We start from the raw sequence: 22,501 nt of genomic DNA, 5'->3' as shown, positions 1-22,501 counted from the left end.
TTTCTCCTTTGTTTTAGTGGTATGTTCAGCCAAGCAGATTGATTTTAAGATAAAGATTTTATTTTATTTATTTTATTTATTTTATTTATTTTATTTATTTTATTTATTTTATTTATTTAAAACATGTAACAAATAACAAATAAAAAAATAATAATAACAGTAAACATATAGCACACTCTTAATATACACGTTCTAAATGTCCAAAAAGGAGTCGGAAGAAGTGTACACTTATATAATACTACCCCATCTCCATAATTAAAATATACAGTATATAACTCACAAACAACTATCCCAATGCTATTATTTACAACCCAAATAATCCACTCATTGTCAGTAAGATATAACTTAAACAATTACCTCACGTTAATAAGATATTTCTGCCTCCTTCCCAGTACAACAGAGGTAATTAGATGTTTATTTTTGGTGCTCAGAGCAATGAAAAAATACATTTATTCCCCGAATAATCACACATTATTAACAATTTCTGCAGGGACTATTTGTTCTTTGGAATGTAGTTCCAAAGAAAAACATTTTTTTTTTTCAAATTAGCAAAAAACAATCTTTCCACGTACTGCAGAAGTACTCCCTGGAGTACAAGAGTTTCTAGGAACTTCATAAATGTAAACTTTCTCTGCGTGGCTAAACACCACCAGAGGTAAGTGAGAAAATATGTGTTGGGTGACTCGGCCGTTCGGTGTTTAAGTTTGCCTTCTTCTCTGCTGTATTCTGGGCCAAAGTTGCAGTCAATCATAACGCCTAGCTCCTCGTTATTGTTGTCACCAGGCCCACTTTTCCTTTCGAGGGATGGGAGGCATTCCTCTGCACGTTGCAGCTGCCACATCTGGAAAGAACGCAGAGTTATAGTAAATAGTCATAGTAGTATTTTTGCCTTGAGAGAATCCTCCGACTCAGGGAGAAGCGAGCATCAAAAAGAAGTAGATCTCTGTTTGTTTATTGGCACGTGTCCTTGGTATGATTTTAGCGTCTTGGCAAAAGGTCAAAAGAAGTTTGAGTTTGAGTGTCTGCCCTCATAGACGGGGCGAGAAACGCATCCACAAGCTCAGCATCTCAACGCAGAATAAACACCAATGAAACGTGTGCTTCTTGGCTGAAGTAATTTTTATTTTTTAAGCTACTAGAATACAAAACAGCCGCTGCAAGTTCTTTGTGAGCGCACATATTTCTATCTGACAAAACAGACTAAACATAATCTTAGACCCTGGACGTTTGACCCATAGCTCACTCCAGATTTTTCTCTTCCTCTCCCTTCCTTCTGTTATTTTATTGGCTCTTCTGTGGATTCAATATAAGCAGTGACATGCTGAACAGTGGAGCACAGAGCCGTCTAATCAGAGAGACGACAGGCAGCCCTCTGGTTAAATGTAACTCTCTTTGATGAGGAGGTGTTGATGTGTGATATCAACATTAACGACATGTCATTTGAGATCTCTTGACAAGCTTCCTACTAGTTTGGTGGTAAAATTAAATGAGTCAAACAACACCAGCCAGTGTCTTAAAGAGACGAGGAGGAGGAGTGGGGGGTGGACTTTAATCATCCAACCTTGGCATGTCTAACTGCCGAGTGTAGAAAGGCTTCTTTGTGTAAGAAACAATCCTATTGTAGGTTTGTTTTTTTGACAGCTCAGGTCGGGGGACGTGTCTGGACAATGAACCTATGAAACGAGACTTCCTGTACCCAACAGTGGCCCCGGGGCAGGTGTACGATGCAGACGAGCAGTGTCGCTTCCAGTATGGAACCTCCTCACGCCAGTGCAAGTATGGGGTAAGAAACCAGCATCTTTCATCCTCTCACTGACCCAAACAGGATCTCTGTTATATGTTTTAAATGCTCATTTAATTCTAGTTCACAATCTTACATTTTCTGACGACATCTCACAGTAGCATCACTGAAACACCCACACAGGACGGGACTTTACTAGGAAAGGATAGCAGGGATGTAAACAAATATTATTATGGCCAATTTTCAGACATTTTATAGACCGATAATAAGATTAATTGAGAAAATAACTGTCAGATTAATCGATTAGTTGCAGCCCTAGAAATCATATAAAAAAAGACACTCCTTATAACTTCTGATTTTGTCTCATAATCATCTGATTGTTGTCTGTTTTCCTGGTTAACATGTGAACAGGAGCTGCAAGTAGCCAAAGCAGCAAGACTTCACATGATGATGTTAAAGGGACTATTTGTAACTTTCAGAAATGCTTCTTAACAGCAACACCCGTCGCCGTGAAATCAACGAAAGTCAGCGTCGGGCTCGTGCTTGCTCGCTCTAAATAGACATGAACGAGCATCGCTCAAAACAGTGAGGCGACACACGTCAGCTAAAAGCACAATATCACTCTGTATTTCAGCTGCTTGGCAGTAATGTTAGCTGACCAGACGAAGGTCTCTCCATGAATCAATGCTGATCCTAGTGTTGGCTTTTCCTGGCTCAGCACAGGCTGAGGCAGCGGGGCTCTGCAGCGAGAAACTCGTCTCCCTCCGCCCGCAGCCGGAGTGAACAGGGAGACACCGGCACCCGGTCGGTAACGAGACAATAACGTAACTCGTTGCAGAGCTCCGTCACTTCACAAGACACGGGAAACCTCCGTTGGTCTGGAGGAGCTGCAGCATTTATTTCTGCACAAACGTCCACTGAACATTCACTAGATATTCTCAGAGCTAAACTAACTCTTCTGCAGTGTGGAGTGAGCGCGCTTTCACGTCTAGAGGTGGAGTGAGTACGTGAGAACGTGTGCGCTGAGTGAAGGCGAGCAGGCACAGGAGACGAGACAGCGGCCACACGCGAGCGCGCATATGCGAGCGCGCATGTGTGCCAACCCGCTACATTTATACGCTTACAAAGTTACAAACAGTCCCTTTAAAGCTCTATTTTCCACATGTTTAATAAGAGGTGTTGATGGACACTTACAGCCTGTTCAGTCCTTCCTGGGATGATAACAGTTTTCTTCAAGTTCATATTTCCTAGTTGAGATTAAAGGAGGGTAAACATGAGAGGGAGATAATTGTTTAATAATTGTCTGAGCTGATTCAGAGGTGTCTTTCCACATGTTGCCTTATTCTTCCTTTTAATCTATAAACGTCCCAGACAAAGAGATGAAGGATGGAAGTCAACACTCCCCTCATCTGTAAGTCTGTAATGATAATAATTCACGAGTAATGAGAAAACCTCAGCGCATGAAGTGACACAGGCAGTGAAAGACGAGGAACAACCACGCCGTAAAATGAGCAGTTGAAAGAATCCTCAAAGATTTAATGAACAATAATGTGATATTGTTTTGCATTACGTAAATATTGAAAAAAAAAAAAAAAAAGGGGGGGACAGAGATTAGCCGAGTTATTTCATTTCATTGAAAGACAGCAGATTATAACAGGCCCCAAATCAAGCCCTGTTATTTTGGCTCCTAAGCTCATAATTGTGGTTTTAGATCAGCATGAAAGACGCACATTTATGAGCGGATTGGATTCCAGCACGGATTCAGCGGAGCTAGATTGGACTTTTTTTTTCATCTGACAATCAGATCTATTTCATACGGCCATCTGGGAAAGAGATGCCCTCTGCGACGGCTTACAGGACAGACGTGACCACAGAAATGGATAAAAGGTCTAATGAGTGGAAGAGTCTGGTTTCTGAAGCCGTAACCTGCTGAACTCTTTCCCCATTTGGATGAATATTTTGTCGTTATCATTTTGCAACTGCAACAGCGATGGGAAACAAGGGGGAAGTTTAGAAACGTCATATCAAAGCTTAATATTACAATAAATAATGTCATAGTGCAGTTTTAATATTTCACTGTTAAACCATGTTTGGCTTAGGCTGTAAGATGAACAGGATGATTTGTTTTGTGTTTCAAACCACAGAAAACTCTAAAATTCTGGCCACAAATCTGCACCACATTCATTCATCTTCTGGATAGGATGGGAATTAACCACCACATGTGTGTCCTGTTCAACTGGGTTAAACCGGGAACAGTCAATATAGAGCAGCAGTTCCCAACCAGCGGGTCCGGACACTGTAAAGGGGTCATGAGATGATTATTTTGGCGCAGGAAATAAGAAAAAAATAGATTCTGCTGCACAAAATTAGGTTTTATTTTTCACACTTTTCTCTAATTTGTGAAATAATTAAAATGTGCTTGTGATACTTTGGGCTACTTTTTGTGTCATTTGGCGGTTTTCCCAAATATTTATACATAAGGTTAGGCTACATTCTCATGAATCTGCGCCTGCTTTACTCCAATGACTACGATTTATATTCACAAGGACAGTCTCAGAGCCACTAGCATGGCTGCAGACTCTTATTTTTTGTTTTTGGTATTTTTCCTGTTTAATTTATTATTTTGTCCTTATAAAAACTATTACATTTGTTTAGAAGTGAAGACTTTTTATGTGTAATGTCCAAAAGACTTGGTGGAGGTAAATGGGCTCTACTTTAAAATAATAATCTCTTGCATTTTCAGTATTACGAACTGGGTTGTCTGTGGCGATCACCGAGAAGTGAGATCCAAACCACACACCTGCAATTACAGCTTATCGCCACAGGTGCCGCCAAAGAGAACAAAGCGGAGATCTCAGAGATTGTAACTTTAACCCCAAATTCACACCAGAGTTGTCATGCAATGTCTATGAAAAGCTGCAGCAGCCACTCCTGAGCTCAGCGAGCTGCGGCCAAACTAAAGTTGGGAAAACTTTAACTTTTATCGCGCGACGTACGGCTGGAGAATACCTGCAGCCACTCAGGAAACAGATCCTGTGACTCTTGTGACATGTCAACCCGTTCTCACTCCCAACTCGTCAAATACCGCCGTTTGGTAAGCGCCCCTTGGCATCGGAAACCGACACACAGAGGCACCCTTTAGTGGATTAGTATGTGACTTAATGTAAACCCACCGGCGGCGTTTTTCGGCGGTCAGAGCAAGTGACGTAGTATTAATAGCGTGAGAGTCCATTGAGGGCGAGCGGAAGTGTCGCTGGATCGGTCAAACAAACACAAGACTTTCAACCAGGAGACCGGCATTCGTGTCCCGTGTGAAACTAAAAGTAACGTTGATTTATTTTGTCATGTGAGTCGTTTAGTATCGTCAGCCCCGTGAGACACGTGAGTCACTAGTCAGTGAAGTTAACGTCAATCACGACCGTTTCCTCACCCTAATTTAGTGGTTGTGTTGCCTAAACCTAGCGTCCTGTGAAGTTTATTTTGAAAGGACTTTGAATTTCTTCCTGCTTGAAAACATGAATATGCTTCCTGGCCGCAGAAAGATTTAATTATTGCGGCGAGCCACACTTCGCCGCTGCCTTGGTGTGAATTCGGCGTCAGGATGATTGAGTGGGTTTGAGGCTCTGATTGGTCTATTTGGTGTCAGTGAAATCTGGCGTCATTGGATCAAATCAAACCGCCTAAGAAGGGGAAAATAAATCAAATTGCTCGCAAATCAAACCAGAGTATATAAAGCTTTGTATTTAGGAGTCATTACCCAAAAGAGGTTGTGAACCTCTGATGTAATCCAACAGCAGTATTTCACTGAATATGGCCAACGACGTCTTCACTGGGGTTCAACTAAAGACTCTTAAAGAACCGCGGGGGTGTCACAGACTTTAAATCACAGCGTGAGACTGTGTCAGAGGTGGGAAAAGTGACACAGACGTCCAGAGAGGAAGTTAAGGGTGATTTATAGCAATAATTTGGTTCTAAGTGTGTGCTCAAAGCCACCAACACAGACATGTGACACTGCGTGCTGAAGGTATGAGAAACAAACAAGCTTTGATGGCTATATTACGATATATTACTGAGCGCCTCTACCCTTTTTTATCTTGTTCTCTCGTAGCGTAAATCCATCAGACCCACATCCGTGTTCGTTAAAGCCCGGGCCGCTGACCTTTTAGCGGGGCCGCGATAGTGAATGGAGCAGCGGGGCGGCTTATTGAAACCAGCTGGCAGAAGGGGAGGCGCTGCAACCAGAGAGTGGCAGTTTGCCGCTTTATTTAATCTGGATAGGCTCAGGGAGCTGCGGGGCCGTGGCATATTTACTGACCCCGGGGGTCAGAATCTATGCGCCGGATCATAACTCTTTTTCATGGGCCTGCTCCTCTGCCGTACACAATTGTCCTGTAAAAAGCCTTTGAAGTGGAGACGCGGGGGCGACCCAGCTCGCTTTAATGGGAAATCTAATGCGAGGTTGTGCAGAGCTGTCCTTGTAACATGTGTTCACTTTATGGTTTTATTTATTTGGGGGGCAACTTAGTGCTGTCTACCTGCTATCTCTCCTCTCCCTTCCTTTAGTAATCTAAATGGACTCTCCTTACGCTTGAAGGAGGAGAAGACGGAGATGTTTATTCAGTAATACTAAAGATATTTGTTAGGCCTACAAGTCGTCTTTATCTAAGACTTGGGAGGCCTATTGCTCACTCTTTATTTCCCCTAAGAAGCCGAAATTGGATTTCTTGAACTGATGTCACGGTCCCGTGTGGTCCTGAGGTGAACGTGAGCAAACGTTAGTCATGGTGTTGATCCAGCTGACTCTTCATTTCTCATAAGAGAACATTAACAGCACCCGATGACCCTCGGCGTATTGCTCAAGATGCACCGTGATCCAAAGCATATGGGCTCTTACAGTTCGATGCCTCGATGCGGTCTCATCAGCTCCTCTCATCCTCTGATTTGATCGCGCAGATTTATAGATGATATTTCCATGTGTTGGAGTGGAGAAAAAGAGGAAAACCACCAAAGGCTACTGATAAATCATCTTCATCCCCCCCACACACAGTCTGCTGAATTGATTTATTCTGACCAACTTGCTTTTGCCTTCTTTCCTAGGAAGTGTGTAGAGAGCTCTGGTGCCTTAGCAAAAGCAACCGCTGTGTAACCAACAGTATCCCTGCTGCAGAGGGGACTCTGTGCCAGACGGGCAGCATTGAGAAAGGGGTAAGTCATCTAATGTTTCTCATGCATTTAAAGCTTTATTCTAATTACCAGGTGCTATCTAGGCATGCATGAGGTTTTAAGATATCCCTTACCCACGTTGTTACATCAGGAGAAGGAGGAGGAGGAGGGAGTTCAGTTTTCAGACATCCAAACACACACCTCTGACCTGTGATATCTCTGCAGTCGCTTTTATATGATGGACGGGGTTAGCTAGGCGCCATAAATCACATTTGAAGGGAGATTTGTCATGCATTTATTACTCAAATATGCTGCTTTATGCAAATGCATGTATATATTTATTATTGGAAATCAATTGACAACACAAAACAATGATAAATATTGTCCGGAAACCCTCACAGGTACTGCATTTAGCATAAAAAATATGCTCAAATCATAACATGGCAAACTGCAGCCCAACAGGCAACAACAATGACTTACCCTAAACTGCATGTGATTATCATAAAGTGGGCATGTCTGTAAAGGGGAGACTCGTTGGTACCCATAGAACCCATTTTCTTTCACGTATCTTGAGGTCAGAAGATGGCCATGCCCGTTTTTCCTCGCCTAAGTTTGGAGCGTTATCTGATATCCTTCGCGACAAGCTAGTATGACATTGGTATACCAATGGATTCCTTAGGTTTTATAGTTTCATATGATGCCAGTATATTCACTCTAGCTTTAAAACTGAGCCTGCTACAATCTCCGAAAGATCGATTGAGTTAAAACGTTAAAGAAATTAGTAGCATTAGTGCATTAACGCGTTATTATCGCGTTAACTTTGACAGCTCTACCTCCATTATATTTTTAACCAAAACTATCTGAGTGACATCTGTAGAGGTAAATGAGAAAGTCAAGTTTTTTTTGTGTATTTTGGGTGAACTGGCCCTTTAACGGTTGCACACATATTAAGTTCTGTACCTGGTGATGTGAAATGAGCACTTCAATGCCCTCCTCTGTGTGCAGGAAATTAGCCTCAGCTAGTGGTACCTCACTGCCTCCACTTGCATCTGTTCCACTCTGGGAAGGGGTACCATTCCCTGAGTGTGCACTTATGCAACACACACACACACACATGCAAGCAGGCCAGGCTTTAGGTCATCAGCCCGCTGTTGATGCCAGCCAGGTTAGGGGAGACAGTTTTAACACGGATTACGGCAGCCATTGTCACCGGATGGTCCGAGGTCTAAAAGGGAAGAATAGGAGAGTGTCACGAGCTGTCACCCGTGATTACCATTAGCTCAGTGGAGCCTTTGAGGACCGGGGCCCACGGACAGGGTCCTGGACAACACAGGGGGCCCCAGGTTGAGCCTGGGGGGCTTTGGAACAGCTTTTGGAGCAGCTTTAGGAGAGCCAGTGGCATACCCTGTCTGCCCCTCCCGGGGGGGAAAGCTTCAAAGGAATATGAATGTCAGCCATTTCTCACCCAGCGTGTAATGGAGAGAGGCCCTTCCAACAGGAGCAGGGAGGGGAGAGGAGAGGGGAGGCGGGAGAGAGACAGAAACTGACCACCAGAGAGGAGTTTTTACTGTGTGTTCACTCACAGATATATATACTCCAAGATTCCCTTCTCCCCACCTCTCCATCCCCTCTCTCTTTCCTCGCACTGCTAATCTGGTTTAGACAGACGTGAATGAGTAAGTCAGAGAAGGAGGACAGTAACCCGACGTAGCCCTCTCACCTTGACTGTCCCGGTCTCTCTGGGTTCTTAACCTACTGACACAGTTGGAGAGACAATGGGCCGTCTCTGATCCCCTCTTCCCTCTGGAGCTGTGAACGGCTTAGCACGAGGCTTAAAACACTCCTGAAACACCACCGTATGCACGGTGCTTTCCATCCCTCACCTGCCTCTGAAAGCTCCTCGCACTACTCCGGAAGCATTAAACAAGAATACAGAAACATGCAAAATCAGAATATGAAGCTGTTAAGTTAAGAATTAGTTAAGAATGTGTTCAAGAGAATTATAAGAACATGTTTTGTTAGAGTAAGAAAATGCACAAATTAAAGGAATAGTAAAACATTTTGGGAAATTGTCACCGCCTAAGATCCTAACCTTTTACCTCCTAGAGGTGACTTACACTACTTCTCTCCCCGTCTTAGATGTTAACTTACATTATATTCTGTCTCTACACTGTCTATGAATTTATTAGCATCAAGAATTAACAAGAAATAGACAGGACTAATGTGGAAATTAAATAACAGGGTGAGTAATAGTGTAATCACAAGTGAGTGTGTGTGTGTTTTTATGGTGAGACAGAGGGACAGTGACTGTGTTATTGAAGGAAAACTTCATAAGTCAGATTCTGTATAGTCTACGTTTCACTGTACACAGATGCTCCTGAATTTATTGTGAGCTCAAAACTGTTAAAAACGGACACTCAAGTGTTCTGTGTTGTACTGTAATAATGTTATTACAATCATTAATGTGTCTCAGTGTTTTTGTTGTAAAGATGATTCAACTACTAAAGTTCCTCTCTCTCTCTTTCTCTTTCTCTTGTGTGTGTTCCTGCTCCTCCCCGGGCCAGTGGTGCTACCAGGGGGAGTGCGTAGCGTTCGGTACCTGGCCTCAGAGCGTGGACGGAGGCTGGGGGCCCTGGTCGACGTGGGGGGAGTGCAGCAGGACCTGTGGGGGCGGTGTGTCCTCCTCCATGAGGCACTGTGACAGCCCAGCGTAAGTAGGCAAAGTAAGCCACAGCAAGCTGAACACACACATCCAGGTCCTGCCTACAGGTGTGTGTTTGTGTGTGTATGTGTGTGTGTGTGTGATGTATTTCCTGTTGAAACAGATCAGTAAGTGGTCAATCGTATGTGTAAAAAGATGAAGAGAGAAGCTGATAGAGAGGCGTTTGGATTGATAATGTATTGATTGAACTTTTCACCACTGAAGATGGATTGTTTTCGGGGAAGTTGAGGTCTTTAAAGTGAGACTATGGCTGTATTTGAAACCTCATACTAAACTAGTAGTACGTACTGATTTGCCCAAAATGTAGCGTCAAGTATGCAGTATACAAACAAAAGCGAAATCTCCAGTATGTCAGACTGATTTTGAAAAAATCTCCAATCTACCTCGCCTACTGTATCCCACAATGCAAAGCTCTGGAACGGTACACAAGCGGCCAAAAACGTGTGCTATTTCATCACTAAATTCACTGTGTAGATTTAGAATATTGGCAGTTTTACTAAAACTGATGGCGAATCGAACATTTGCTACAACGTTTTCGGAGTTGAGAAGCTTCACGAACTGCCGTGACAGCAAGCCAGCCATTTTTTATATTTACAATCTCCCCACGTTAAAGATCCTGTCTGTTTTACTTCCCCATGAGCTGTTAGAATAAATTGCTTAAGGGGTGGTGGAGCTAAACCATGCAGTATCTTATAAAATGAACAAACATTGGTCATAAGCAAACAAGCTCAAGCTCAATAAGTCTTATTTTTGGATTATAATGCAATTATAGTTTTTTGTCCAGTGCTTTAAGCGCTGGTTTAAAGGCTAAAGCCTGGTCTAGCATGCTGCAAAACAAATTGATTTAACAGTTTCATACTACATACTACTGATGAACGCAGTATGTACTGTATACTGTATACTGCGTTCATCTGTAGTATGTAGAAGGTGGTTTTGAATACAGTTAATCATGTTTTGAAAGAAGAAATACCGCACTCTTCCTCTTACAAATGAAAACTTAATCTCAGTGAAAACCCCATTTGAGATGCATATTCTGAATGTGCTGTAAACATGTCCAAAGAATGCCCCTAAAATCGGAATAATATCGGCATATCCCTCATGTCTTTATCGGAAAATGATCACAGAAGTATGTCCGCTTGCTGTTTGAGATGGACTGATGTAGCGTGTGAAATCAGTTCAGATACTCTCTTCTGTAGATTATAGTGTAGTTTAATTTTAAGGCCTCTCGTGACAAATCATTGCCCAGCGCATCTTTGTTTGGCAAGTAGACATTTGGGGATCTTTACCCTTCTTCCATCGTTGCATTCCTTTGCTTTTGGACTCTAGATATTACGTCAGAGAGTGATGGGAAGACACAAGAAAGAGCCGGGGGGGAACCAGAGGGAAGGGGAAAAAAGGGGGGGAGGAGGGAGAAGAGGCACCGGCATAATGTGGAACACCTGTGTAAGGTGATCGCTGCCGCTCAGGCATCAGTGCAAAGAGGAGGGAGGCAGAGAAAACACAGCCAGACCGGCTTCTGCCACATTCATTACAGAGCTTTGTAAATAGTCGTGGAGGAAAGGGAGGCTGATGAAGGTGAGAAGAAGGACGGAGATGATAAGAGAAGATAAACAAACCCTTTCACAGATGTAGTAGATGTGAAGAGTGAGTAGAGAACAAGCTCACAGACTTCATGTCTCTCTCTCTCCCAAATCGAAATGTCATGTCACACTTAAAAGCTCTTAGAGCAGCTTGGATTTCATGAATGAATCACTGGCACACACACACACACTCAGCAAATGCAGACACACAAACACACTTTGTCTTCTGGCAGAGACTTGTTTTAAGACCTGCATTCACCAAAAATGTGCTCACCAAATTTTCTTTGTAGAATTTGTGGTGCTTGATGTGTTGAAGTGTGTCCTCTCGCTTTTTCAATTCCCCACTCATTCAATTCTCCTGTGTCTCTCAGCCCGTCTGGAGGAGGGAAGTACTGCCTGGGAGAGAGGAAACGTTACAGATCCTGCAACACCGACGTGAGTTTTCTGCATTTCTTTGCCTCCCTTTGTGTTACTCTGTCTGCTCGGTATTTAGAGCAAAGTATACAAGTGACTTGGAAGCTAAACCGTCCTCTGCTCTGGTTTGTAAAGGGACTCAGATAGTTGAGGCATTCTGACCTGGGATGGATTTCGGCCTGTCGCAGCACGACTGCTGAACCTCTCCACGTTGTTCTCCTGCAGAACATGTTATCTTAAAGGCTTTATAAGGAGCATGTTAGTGAGCAAGCATTACGCCGCCTTTAAGCTTTCTGACATGTTTTCTTCCTGGAACGGTGATTCGATATTCCCCCGGCAACTTAATAGTTCACATATTGTTTGTGACATTTCACTTGATGACAGCAACATTTTATGAAAAGCAATTCACAGAGCTTTTTTTTTTTTTTTCTAAAGTCTGGAGCAAAGCTTTAAACAAATATTTAACATGGCTGCAAGTGGAGATCTCTGTTCAACTATTTCTAGGTGGGCTTTTTTTTTTCACAAGGTGAAAATTTAAATAGTTAGGGCCCTGGTGGACGTTTAACCGCAAGTCTTAAAAATAACAGCTGAGAGCAAGCACTGAGTGTTTTCTTTGGAAAACAAACAACATCCCCGACCGCTATTTCATCACACTGACCACACCTTGTCCAAGGAAATGTGTGTGTGTGTGTGCACCAAATGTAGATACAATGACAAATACACACACACACTTACATGCATAAATTGATGTTTATATCTCGGCTATTTTTACGTCGATCAGCAGTCAGATATTATTTGTTAATGGTGCCTCCCTCCCTTCCTGTTGCTACTGCGTCTGTCCTGTGGGAGGGTACCTTATATTGTACGGCTGCTCTCATTAGCATAATGCTTCATATTAGGCTTGGACACAGTCAGATAAGCAGGTTATAGTCGACATTAAAGGGTCACTCCAGCAATTTAGTATTATACTACCACAAAGTTAGGAGACTAATTAATAAGACTAAGGCTGCAAATTCCTAAAAATACGCTAAACAGTATGTGAGATTTCTTTTTAGTATGACCGAAACCTTAATATAAAACCAATAGTACGTGAATTGCATACTATTTCCTTTGAAATATTACAGTATGCAAACAAAGGACACTATGCCGGCATAAATATCCCACAGTTCAATGTGGTAGTGACAACAACGTTCATAACAGACAACGGCAGACAGCTCTGTGACGTCAGTAATGCTTTAATTTAAGTGTAAGTGATTCCACTTTTCTATAATCATAATATAGTTTTTAAATTGGTTCAGACTTAATGATTCTCACAAATCATCGTTTGGTCACACAAGGTTGGTACAGGGTTACCATGGTTACACGTCTCCAACAAGGAAGGAGGCTCTCAGGAAGTGACGTGGTAATTACAGTTCAGTGCGTCCGAACAGATACATGCTACTGTTTGTTCCATAGACTGTCTAAAAGTCACCCATTGGTTTGTGGACTGCTGTTTTGAAGCCTTAAGTTCTGCATTTTGGTTGCCATCTAATTAACTTTCATGAACTGAAAACACACTGTGAAAGAGTTAAAGTTGTAAGACGAAGACGCTTACAACTCCCAGACCGTCAACGCCGTGGTAGTGACCTGTCAATCACAGCCCCGCCCTAAAGCATCCCCTGCTTTATGGTCTATTTAACTCTAAATGGAACCATAATTTTCTAAATGAACATCATGCTGAGTTGAAGAAGACTTGAAACCAGCAATTGAGACCATAAACTCATGTTTACAATGTTTACTGAGGTAATAAATCAAGTGAGAAGTAGACTCATGTGTGGCTTGTTTTTGCATGCCAACATTTGCTGAACAGCACTAAACACCAGTTTAGTACACCTTAGGCTGATAGGAATGTAATTAGCTGATTACCTGATGATGGTGTTAACTGGGTCATTAAAGATATTACAAAACATCCTGAGGGGAACGTGGATGTTTGTGCAAAATTTCATGACAACCCGCCCGTTTATCGAGACATTTCACTCGAAACAACCTCATGGTGTCGCTAGAGGGAAAGTCAGAGGATCATCAAAGTCAGTAGGATTCATTGTTTGGGCACCGTGGACATCTGCACCAAATTGCATCCCAATACATTCAATAATTGTTGAGATATTTCAGTCTGGACCAAAGTGGTGGAACAACCAACATCCCCAGAGCAGCTCGCACGCAGCCCAAAACAAGATTACCGAGGTGATGCCTGTTTTCACAAGTTCCCATTTAACTCTAGAGACTAATGTGTCATGGCAGACTAGTGTTGTCACATAAATATCCAAAGTCAATTAATCAATCAACAGAAAATTAATTGACACCAATTTCGATAATCTACCAACCATTTAAGTTATTTATGAAGAAGAAACAACAAACATTGCTGCACTGCAAGACTTGATTTTCTGAGTAGAAGGCAACACCACTTTCTTTGTCTCCTTTGTGGTGTGGGAAATCAATTCCCCTGAAGAAGTTCCAGAGAATAAAAGTCAATTCCTGCTCACACTGACTACCTCTGAATTGATTTATTTTAAAAAGAGTTGACGTTTCGGTCACAAAGACCTTTTCTCAGGACATATTGAGGTCCTTGTGACCTCAATCAAAAACATAACCAGCAGATAAATCGATAATCCTTCCTTGCAGCTCCACTGATATGATCTTCTGTGAAGTTCTTTCCTCCTTCAAAACACGTGTCGGAACATGTAAATCTCATTTAGCCACGTGTTGTCATTTCAACACACACTTGTAATAATATTATTCTGTCTCCTCTGACTCAATCTGAATGTTTGATGTGCAAGTTTAAAGCTGCCATATTGGCAAAACACTCGAGTGGTAATGAAAGTGGCTCGGCCTTCCCCGCGGCCGACTCCGACGTGGAACGCTTTCAGCATGTGAAATACAGCCTTGACCCCGGAGCTTTTATTTGTCCCGGGGGAGAGTGTTTTGGGGGTTTCTAAGGACCTTTTCACACCAATAAAGTGTTTCTTTCCACTTTTTTTTTTTTTTACCTCCTCTTACTGGAGCTACATCCACTCATGAAAACAAAGCAAAAAACCCTCCAAATGCAAAACACCCCGTTCTCAATTAGGAGTTCCAAGAAGCAAAGTCTGTTTTAGTGTCCGAAAATGAAGTGGGACATCTTCTGCGGACTTTGTCCAGTTGTTAATAACGATGCTGTCTTTGCAAATAAAAACTTCCCAGAGTAAAAAAGCAGATAATTCACAAATGGTAACAACATGCTAGCCTGCATCTCAAAGACCATTTTAGCGTCTTTACTACAAATCATGCACTTTTGTTTTCTGACCTCTTTTGAATGCATGCAACAGATTTCTAGATTTATGGGTGTTTTTTATCAATCGTTCCAGTTATGCATCGTTTCCATTAATATTTTATGAGATAAAAATCAATTGGCAGACTCTTAAAACTTGGTTGAGTTGTGTAATCCATCACTGTGAACACATCAAGTCTATATTTTCTCAACGTTACATAATGATTGCTTGGTGATGTTGGCAGTTTAATAGCAAATTGATTCGAAAAGTCTGTATTGTTTTATTCTCCAACAGTGTTTAATACCTAATAGAAAACATTTTTATGTCACTAACAACAAACGCAAACAGCTCCCAGGCACCATGACATCTATTTCACAAACATTTAAACATTATGGATAGCCAGACTTCATGCAGCGCTACGTAGCTCATGTGTGATTATACATGATTGGTAAAGCATGCAGCAAAAAGAAAAGGTATTAACCGTTTTATCCATCTTCCAATTCAGTCTTTCCATCTAGACTAGCTGGTGCTATTGGTATCAGCTAATGGGGATCCTTTTTAAATAAATAAATAAATAAATAAATCTCATCTGCTGCTAGCAAGTTTCAAGGGTCTTTTAATAGATTTTCATATTATATGGAAATGTATACTTGATACTTGATACTGGTATTCGTTGGTATGGTCCTTTAAACATCATCAATTCTAAAACATTTCTATTTATTTTGCAGGCCTGTCCTGCAGGATCTCGTGACTTCCGAGAGAAGCAGTGCGCCGACTTTGACAGCCAGCCTTTCCGTGGGAAGTACTACAACTGGAAGCCTTACACTGGTGGTGAGTTCAGGACTGGGTTGCACCAGGGATTTACAAACAGAACTGGATATGATGTTGGCGGCGGGGCCCCGTTCATTCCTATGAAAGTTGCTCATGAAGCAAAAAAAGTTTGACTTCAGAGTAAAAAAGTATCCGGATCTTTCACTAATCTTCCGCTCCACTGGTCCCATAGAGCAGGCGCAGTAGCGTTTCCTTTAACTCCGCCTCCAAGCCCTCCCTCAAGCCTCGGTCTGGGTCTCATTCATATGAACAGAAGAAGGAAAATAACTCTGGATTCAGCTATTAGTGAATTTTACAACTTTTAGGACCTAATGATTTATACGCTGAGTTACAGAAAACTTTACGGAAAAAGTCTTTTATGGGCCCAATGGCATCACGTGATGGACACGGAAGTTGTAATTTCACTGTCCACTATTAGCTACTGTAAACGCCAATCAATATCCGTCACAAGTCCCACTGTAGCTTACTGTTTTTACAGGAAACACGTAAATATGTGCGGAATCAAAGAGCATTCAGTTAACCATTTCATGGTAACTTTAATTTAGTGATGTGTAAATCCTCTTTTAATAAACATTTACGTTGTCACCAGGCTAAAGTTGACCTCAACTAGCAGCAGAATATTTCATAAATCTAATCTCTACTTTTTCAAGTGCTGAGCTGTAAAAAATCTTCCTGTCGTCCTTTTTTGCGTCACCGATGTCAGTGTGCAGGCCGGCCTGTCTTGTGTACCCAGTTAACACCAACAGCCTCTCTGATTGGTAGTGAATTCTTCAGATTCCTGCACACTGTGCTGTGTTCAAAGAGCCTCGCTGGTCTTCTGTATCGTCCAACCTGGGAGATTTTGGACAAACGTCCTGACACACGTCTCTCAGAATCTCCCTGAAGGACTCATTCTTTGGACCGAGGTTGCAAATGCTAGTGTACCATCACAGTTATTGGCAGGCGTTTAGCAGTACATACTTTGTCATTCTCCACCCTAAGTTCTCTCCTTGATGTCTGCAGATCATGGAAAATATCCACTTCACTAAAAACAAGAAAAAAACTGATAAAAGTTTGAAGCATGTAAACACGTCTTTTATTTTCTCTCAGCGATGGAGGAGCTTAAGTTAGATCTCTTTTATCAGAGGGGTCTGTTTTGTCAAATCCATCACCTCCTGATTTACAGCGCTCTGTGGGCTGCAAGCCGTCATGTATAAACAGCAGATAACCTGCACGTTGATGTCAGTGTAATTGTTGTTGGCAGCCGCCGCTGTCTCTGTTGATGTCAGTGTTACAGTGACGTCAGGCTCTGCGTTTTTTAGATCTGAGCGCCGCTGACTTTCCTCCTCATGATTGTTATTGTCAACAAGTGGAAAGGAGATCCCGGAGTTTGCTGGTCTCTGTGTGGTGTCTATCTCTGAGTTGTTCTATTAGCGTTCAGGTCATGTTGTCTGTTTTCTGTGTGCAGGCTGAACTCTAGATAACCGTGTCTGTGTGCTCTCTGCAGGTGGTGTGAAGCCCTGTGCGCTGAACTGCTTGGCGGAGGGCTACAACTTCTACACAGAGCGCTCTCCTGCAGTCATAGACGGCACCCGATGTCAGGCCGACTCTCTGGACATCTGCATCAATGGAGAGTGTAAGGTAAGGGAGCTCTGCTTTGTCATATATGGTCATTTCAAAGTCTAAATCCACATGATCAAAGATTTACAAATTTCTGTTTTATACTCTTTTATTGAGGTCTTAAAGGAAAACTATGATTTATTACGACTTCATCTGATGGCTGGAGCTCAGAAAATAAAAGTTTAACTGTAATAAACTGTAGTTTTCCTTTTACCGCCACTCTGCCAACATTAGCAACAAAACTAGAAACTCACTGATGTTTGGAACATAAATTATGACTTGAAACATGGTTGAAAAATCTGTAAACTTTAAATTCTTTTGTGGTGCTTTCAATCGCTCGGTCGCGGTCTTCATCAGCGGATGGAGTTGTGATGGAGTTAGCGCCTGTCATCATGTGACCAAACTTCCATAACCAGGTCGTATGATAACAACTGAGCAAACTCCATCCGCTGAGGAAGACTGTGAAAGCATTTACACACCGAGGGGCGTGACGAATAAACAGATACAAAATGCAAAATTATGCGCATGCGATTATTATATGTCTAGGTCTTTTATTGTGAAAGGTAGGAACGGAAGGAGTGGATCTGGTCTGCGCTGCCATTGTCGAGGTTGAAAGTAAGAGTTGAGAGTAATAAAATTTGACGTCTTTTGTTCAGACTACGGAGCCTCTGTGTTTTTGTTTCATAAATATAGGCGCTACTCCGCACAACGTGATTGGTTGATGCCTTTATTTGCGGTGCTAAAGCTCAAAAAACAGTTCGGAAAAATATATTGATGTGTGAATTAAAGGTAGGGTTGACGATGTTCTCCAGTAGACACTATTTGTTATATTGGTTGAAATGGTCAGCGATCCATTACTGATGAGCTCTGAAAAAGGACCGGAATAGAGCCGTCATCTGTAGCTGCTGTAATCCTATAAAAACGTCTACCAATCACTGCCTCGAGGTCCGCTCGGAAAGAACCAATCAGATGCCTTCCTGCCTCCCTGCTTGTACTCTAACCTTGGCGTGCACCAGCCTGAACTCAAATCGCGTCGCCGCCGCACGTTTCCTGGAGAATGGAAGAGAAAACTCAGCCCTGCAGTAGCACTGCTGCGGTTACTTGTCATGAGGTAGCGTTGTTGAGTTGAGGTCCTCTCTCCGCTCTGTGTCTGTGAAGTAGTTACGAATTATGCTAGCTTTGCAACATCGTCGACCCCATCTTTAATTGCACCAAAAAAACGCTGCGGTTGTGTAACTTAAGATGTGTGTTGCGACTTCAGGCCAGAGGTAAAATCAGTGGACGTAACACAATTACTTTCCTTGACAGTGGCTCCCTAAAAATAGAATAGAATGACATGTCTTATAACAAAAGCCACTGAAAATGTATTCTACTGTATGAATTAGTTATTCCCAGATATAAATATGTGATCAATCCTGTTTGATTAAAGCATATTTGCGGAACATGAAATGACATGTTGATGCAGTGACTGGCAGTATTATTGATTGATTTGCATATGAAATACATGTCAGATGCACTAAGAACATCATGCATGTCCTGCTCTGAAATAATAGAATGACACTCCACACGATGACGTTTTCCTCACTGGGCTCTTGTGACTCTGATATTTTGTCAAATGACATCCAGAGTGACATGTCAGCTGTACATTAACTGACCTAGCGAGAGTTCCCTCACTCTCCATGCCAGTTTTTTATCTTTGACAGCACAGTTTACTAGATTACTGACTGCGTCAACACGACTGCCAAAGCACAAAACCGCACCATTCTCCAGTGAAGAACAATGAAGCCTTTGAGTTGCTGATTGTGGCTTATTGTGATCGAATGACTGGCATCGCTCTCTCTGACTCTTATCAGGGCTCCGCAGCCTCGGCCACGATTGTTTTGTGATAAATAAAACATAAAAATCATTGTTATGATTGAATAAGGATTTTACATATATTTGAAAAGGCTGATTTAATAACATTTTATTGAAAGGAGTTGGCAGTCAGTGCCGTCTTTGTTTTCACGAGCGTAAATCACGCTTGTGTGGAGATGAACGTGTGTTTTCTGAGATGCAGCTGAAATAACTTTTTGGTTCCTCGCTTTTTAAAGTATTTGCTTTGACTTCCACCTGAATTTGATTCCTGTTTGGCACGAAAATGCAGCGTCTGTGCCAACAACATTACTCTGATTTTAATATAAAAACACAACATGGTGCGTGTTTTAATGGGACGAGAATTCTAAGAGGTGGAATATTCCTCACCAAAGGAGCACTGCAGGTTTATTTCCAGTCTGAATCCAGCGTGTCGTTTTTATTTCTGAGGCTGTCGGCTCTCTGGGTTCGCTGCCACACTGTGATAAATCTCCAGAACACTGTCTGCTTGGACAGCTTTCAGAAACACTCAAAGCTGCGATGCAGTTTACAGGTGCTGAGAGAGAGAGAGAGAGAAAGACTAGGAATAACAGAGAGGAGAAAAAACTGGGATATCCAAAGTGTTTTTTCTGCCTTTTTGCTAAAATGTGTGCTCTATATAGTGTAAAATCACATTTTCCCGGAGTCCCCTTTTGTTCAACTTACAGTCCAAAGATATATTTAGTTTGCGATGATATAAAACAGAGAAAACTTGCAAATCCTCACACTGGAGAAGCTGCAACCAGAGATTTATTTAGGTATTTTTGCTCAAAAATGTCTTGAAAAATGTATTGATTATCGCAATAGTTGCCGATAAATGTTCTGTCGGTCAACTTATCGATTTTAATCAACTAATTTTTGCAGCTCTAATATATCTACTTACTGCTTACTCTAGAGTTTCTAATAGTTAGTGAATAATTAAGTGAATGAGTGATGATTTTTGACTCCGTCTCAAGCATGTTAATACTGCACTACAGTTCATCTTTATTGTTATTATGATTGCGTATATAACAAAATCTAGTGTCGTGATTTCAAGATCGTGCAACTTGTTAAAAATAATGATAAAAAAAGTATATAATGATCAACTATAAAAGTTATACGCAAAATTATTTTGAAGAGATTAAACATTGTTGTTTACACTGTATAAATATAGTACATACAGACAAAATAATGTAAAATCTGCACTTTAAAAACACTGGATACATAGAGAGTAGAGCTGCAACAATTAGTCAACTAATCTAAATTAATTAGTCGATCAATAGAAAAATAATCGCCAACTATTTTGATAATTGATAATAATAATCGTTAAAAAATGGCAGAAAATGCTGTTTTCAGCCTCTCAAATATGGAGATTTCCAGCTTTTTCTATGTTTTATATCATATTAAACTGAATATTTTGGGGTTTTAGACTGACAAAAGAAAACAAGACATCACCTTGGACTTTAAAAAAACTGGGATGGACATTTTTCACAATTTTCTGACATTTTATTGACAAAATGTACAGACGAAATAATCGATTAATCTAGAAAATAATTGGCAGATTAATCGATAATGAAGATAATTCTTAGCTGCAGCCCTCGTAGTGAGCACAGGGGAAAAAGAGCACTCAAATTTACATACAAATTTCTAGACGTTTTGATGTAAATTGTATTAAAGTGAAGTTGGAAATGGTTCCTTTGCTTTATATCAGTAGACATAACCACAGACTGTCGGCCTAACATATAACAGATATTCTCATATTGCAAATGCCCTAATGAGTCCGCAGACTGCTGGTGTTGGAGCCATTAAAGGGGAAAAATAATGAAAACACAGCTTTTAACCTTCAATCAGAATGTGCTGAAAACCGCTGCTCCGAGGCATTACTCTACCAATCAAGTAGTGATGAAGCAATCACTACAGATTGAGCACAGATAAAAGATTTAATGGGCTCCATGAGGCCTGCATATTAAAAAATTTATACGAAGCCAACAGAGTTTTATCTGTTGCGTTGGCTGGTTTCAACACCGTCGTGTTTTATGAGCGCTGATATGTTTTACATGTAAAAACCTGCCAAGGTGTACCAGCAGATTACGGCTGTAATCGATGTAGCTGTGTTAAAGGATCAGTCAGTTATTCTATATTGTTTTCTTATTGTCAACAAATCCCATGAATAGATCAAAACCAACTGTACAGAGAGGCAAATCAACGTCAATTCATACTTTCTTTCTTTCTTACAGTAACGTTAATTACTTGTAGAAAGGGACAACCGGCACGGCGGGACTATACGCACACACACACACTAGATGCCGACGCTGTTATTTTACAAATCCAGCCGGCATAAGTGAGTCCGCGACTTGCCACGAGTCGGTTTCTACGGAAGTTAGGTTAGCCCGCTACGATACACTAGGGATGTGACGGTGAGGAAATTTATCCCACCGGTTAATAAACTCTTGATAACACTGGTGTTACCGATTACACCGGACGTTTTACAGGAAAAGATGACGCTCAGTATCTGTAGAGCGCTTACTTTGATCTTTAACGTCTGGTGGCTGTGCGTCTGGCCTTTCCGGTAGAGCTTTCACGGCGGGGCCACTGCAGGTTTCCACCCGGCGACGCTGCGCCACACACACACTGGCTGTGACCGCTCCGTCCTCCACCCGGCGATTACATCATTAACGTTATGGTTCTCTTATAGCGTTGGGTTTAAATACAAATATTGCCAAATAGGCGCTTTTGCTTTTCGCTTTAACACCAAATCCTCCGCCATCGTCTTGTCTGTCACCTCTCTCTTGTCCCGTTGAGCTGAGACCCCGTACGGAGCAGACACTTTCACTTTCAGTTTGTAACGTCCGTCGTCCAACAATGTACTGATGACACGCCGCTGATACGCGAACATGAACTTAATGGGTTTCATTTCCATAAAAAAAGCAAAACGACGGTGGAGGCGGTGGGCAAGTAACATAATCTGTGTATGCCCGACCGCCGTGTAACACCGACTACAGCGGAAAGAATCAAAATTCAAAATCAGAGAATCGTTTCACCCCTAGTAATGAGTCATTTTCACCTTAAAATGGTGCTAAATCCTGTGTTTAAATAAAAACAATGCTCTCTCTTTCTATGACTTCAAAGCATGTGGGCTGCGACAACATCCTGAGCTCTGACGCTAAAGAAGACCGATGCCGAGTGTGCGGAGGGGACGGCAGCACCTGCGAGGCGACGGAGGGACTCTTCAACGAGTCTCTACCCAGAGGAGGTAAAACACTCCTCAGGTCACCTCAGGTTTCTATTACATCTC

At 41.8% G+C, this 22,501-nt stretch overlaps 1 protein-coding gene across 2 annotated transcripts in view; it reads left to right on the top strand.

The window, feature by feature from the left end:
• The window catches only part of adamts6 (ADAM metallopeptidase with thrombospondin type 1 motif, 6), a 68,452-nt gene that overhangs the window by 24,155 nt on the left and 21,796 nt on the right, over positions 1–22,501 (top strand). For both annotated transcript variants that reach the window (XM_037753810.1, XM_037753809.1), the window contains 7 exons: positions 1,642–1,783; positions 6,839–6,946; positions 9,469–9,614; positions 11,578–11,641; positions 15,636–15,738; positions 17,225–17,358; positions 22,336–22,459. In XM_037753810.1, coding sequence (XP_037609738.1) covers positions 1,642–1,783; positions 6,839–6,946; positions 9,469–9,614; positions 11,578–11,641; positions 15,636–15,738; positions 17,225–17,358; positions 22,336–22,459 — 821 coding nt within the window. The remainder of the gene's footprint in view (positions 1–1,641; positions 1,784–6,838; positions 6,947–9,468; positions 9,615–11,577; positions 11,642–15,635; positions 15,739–17,224; positions 17,359–22,335; positions 22,460–22,501) is intronic.

Source organism: Sebastes umbrosus, chromosome 19 (genome assembly GCF_015220745.1).
Source record: "Sebastes umbrosus isolate fSebUmb1 chromosome 19, fSebUmb1.pri, whole genome shotgun sequence".
Lineage (NCBI taxonomy): Eukaryota > Metazoa > Chordata > Actinopteri > Perciformes > Sebastidae > Sebastes > Sebastes umbrosus.
Note: the sequence above shows the minus strand (reverse complement) of the source record. Positions and strands in the feature narration are given on the sequence as shown.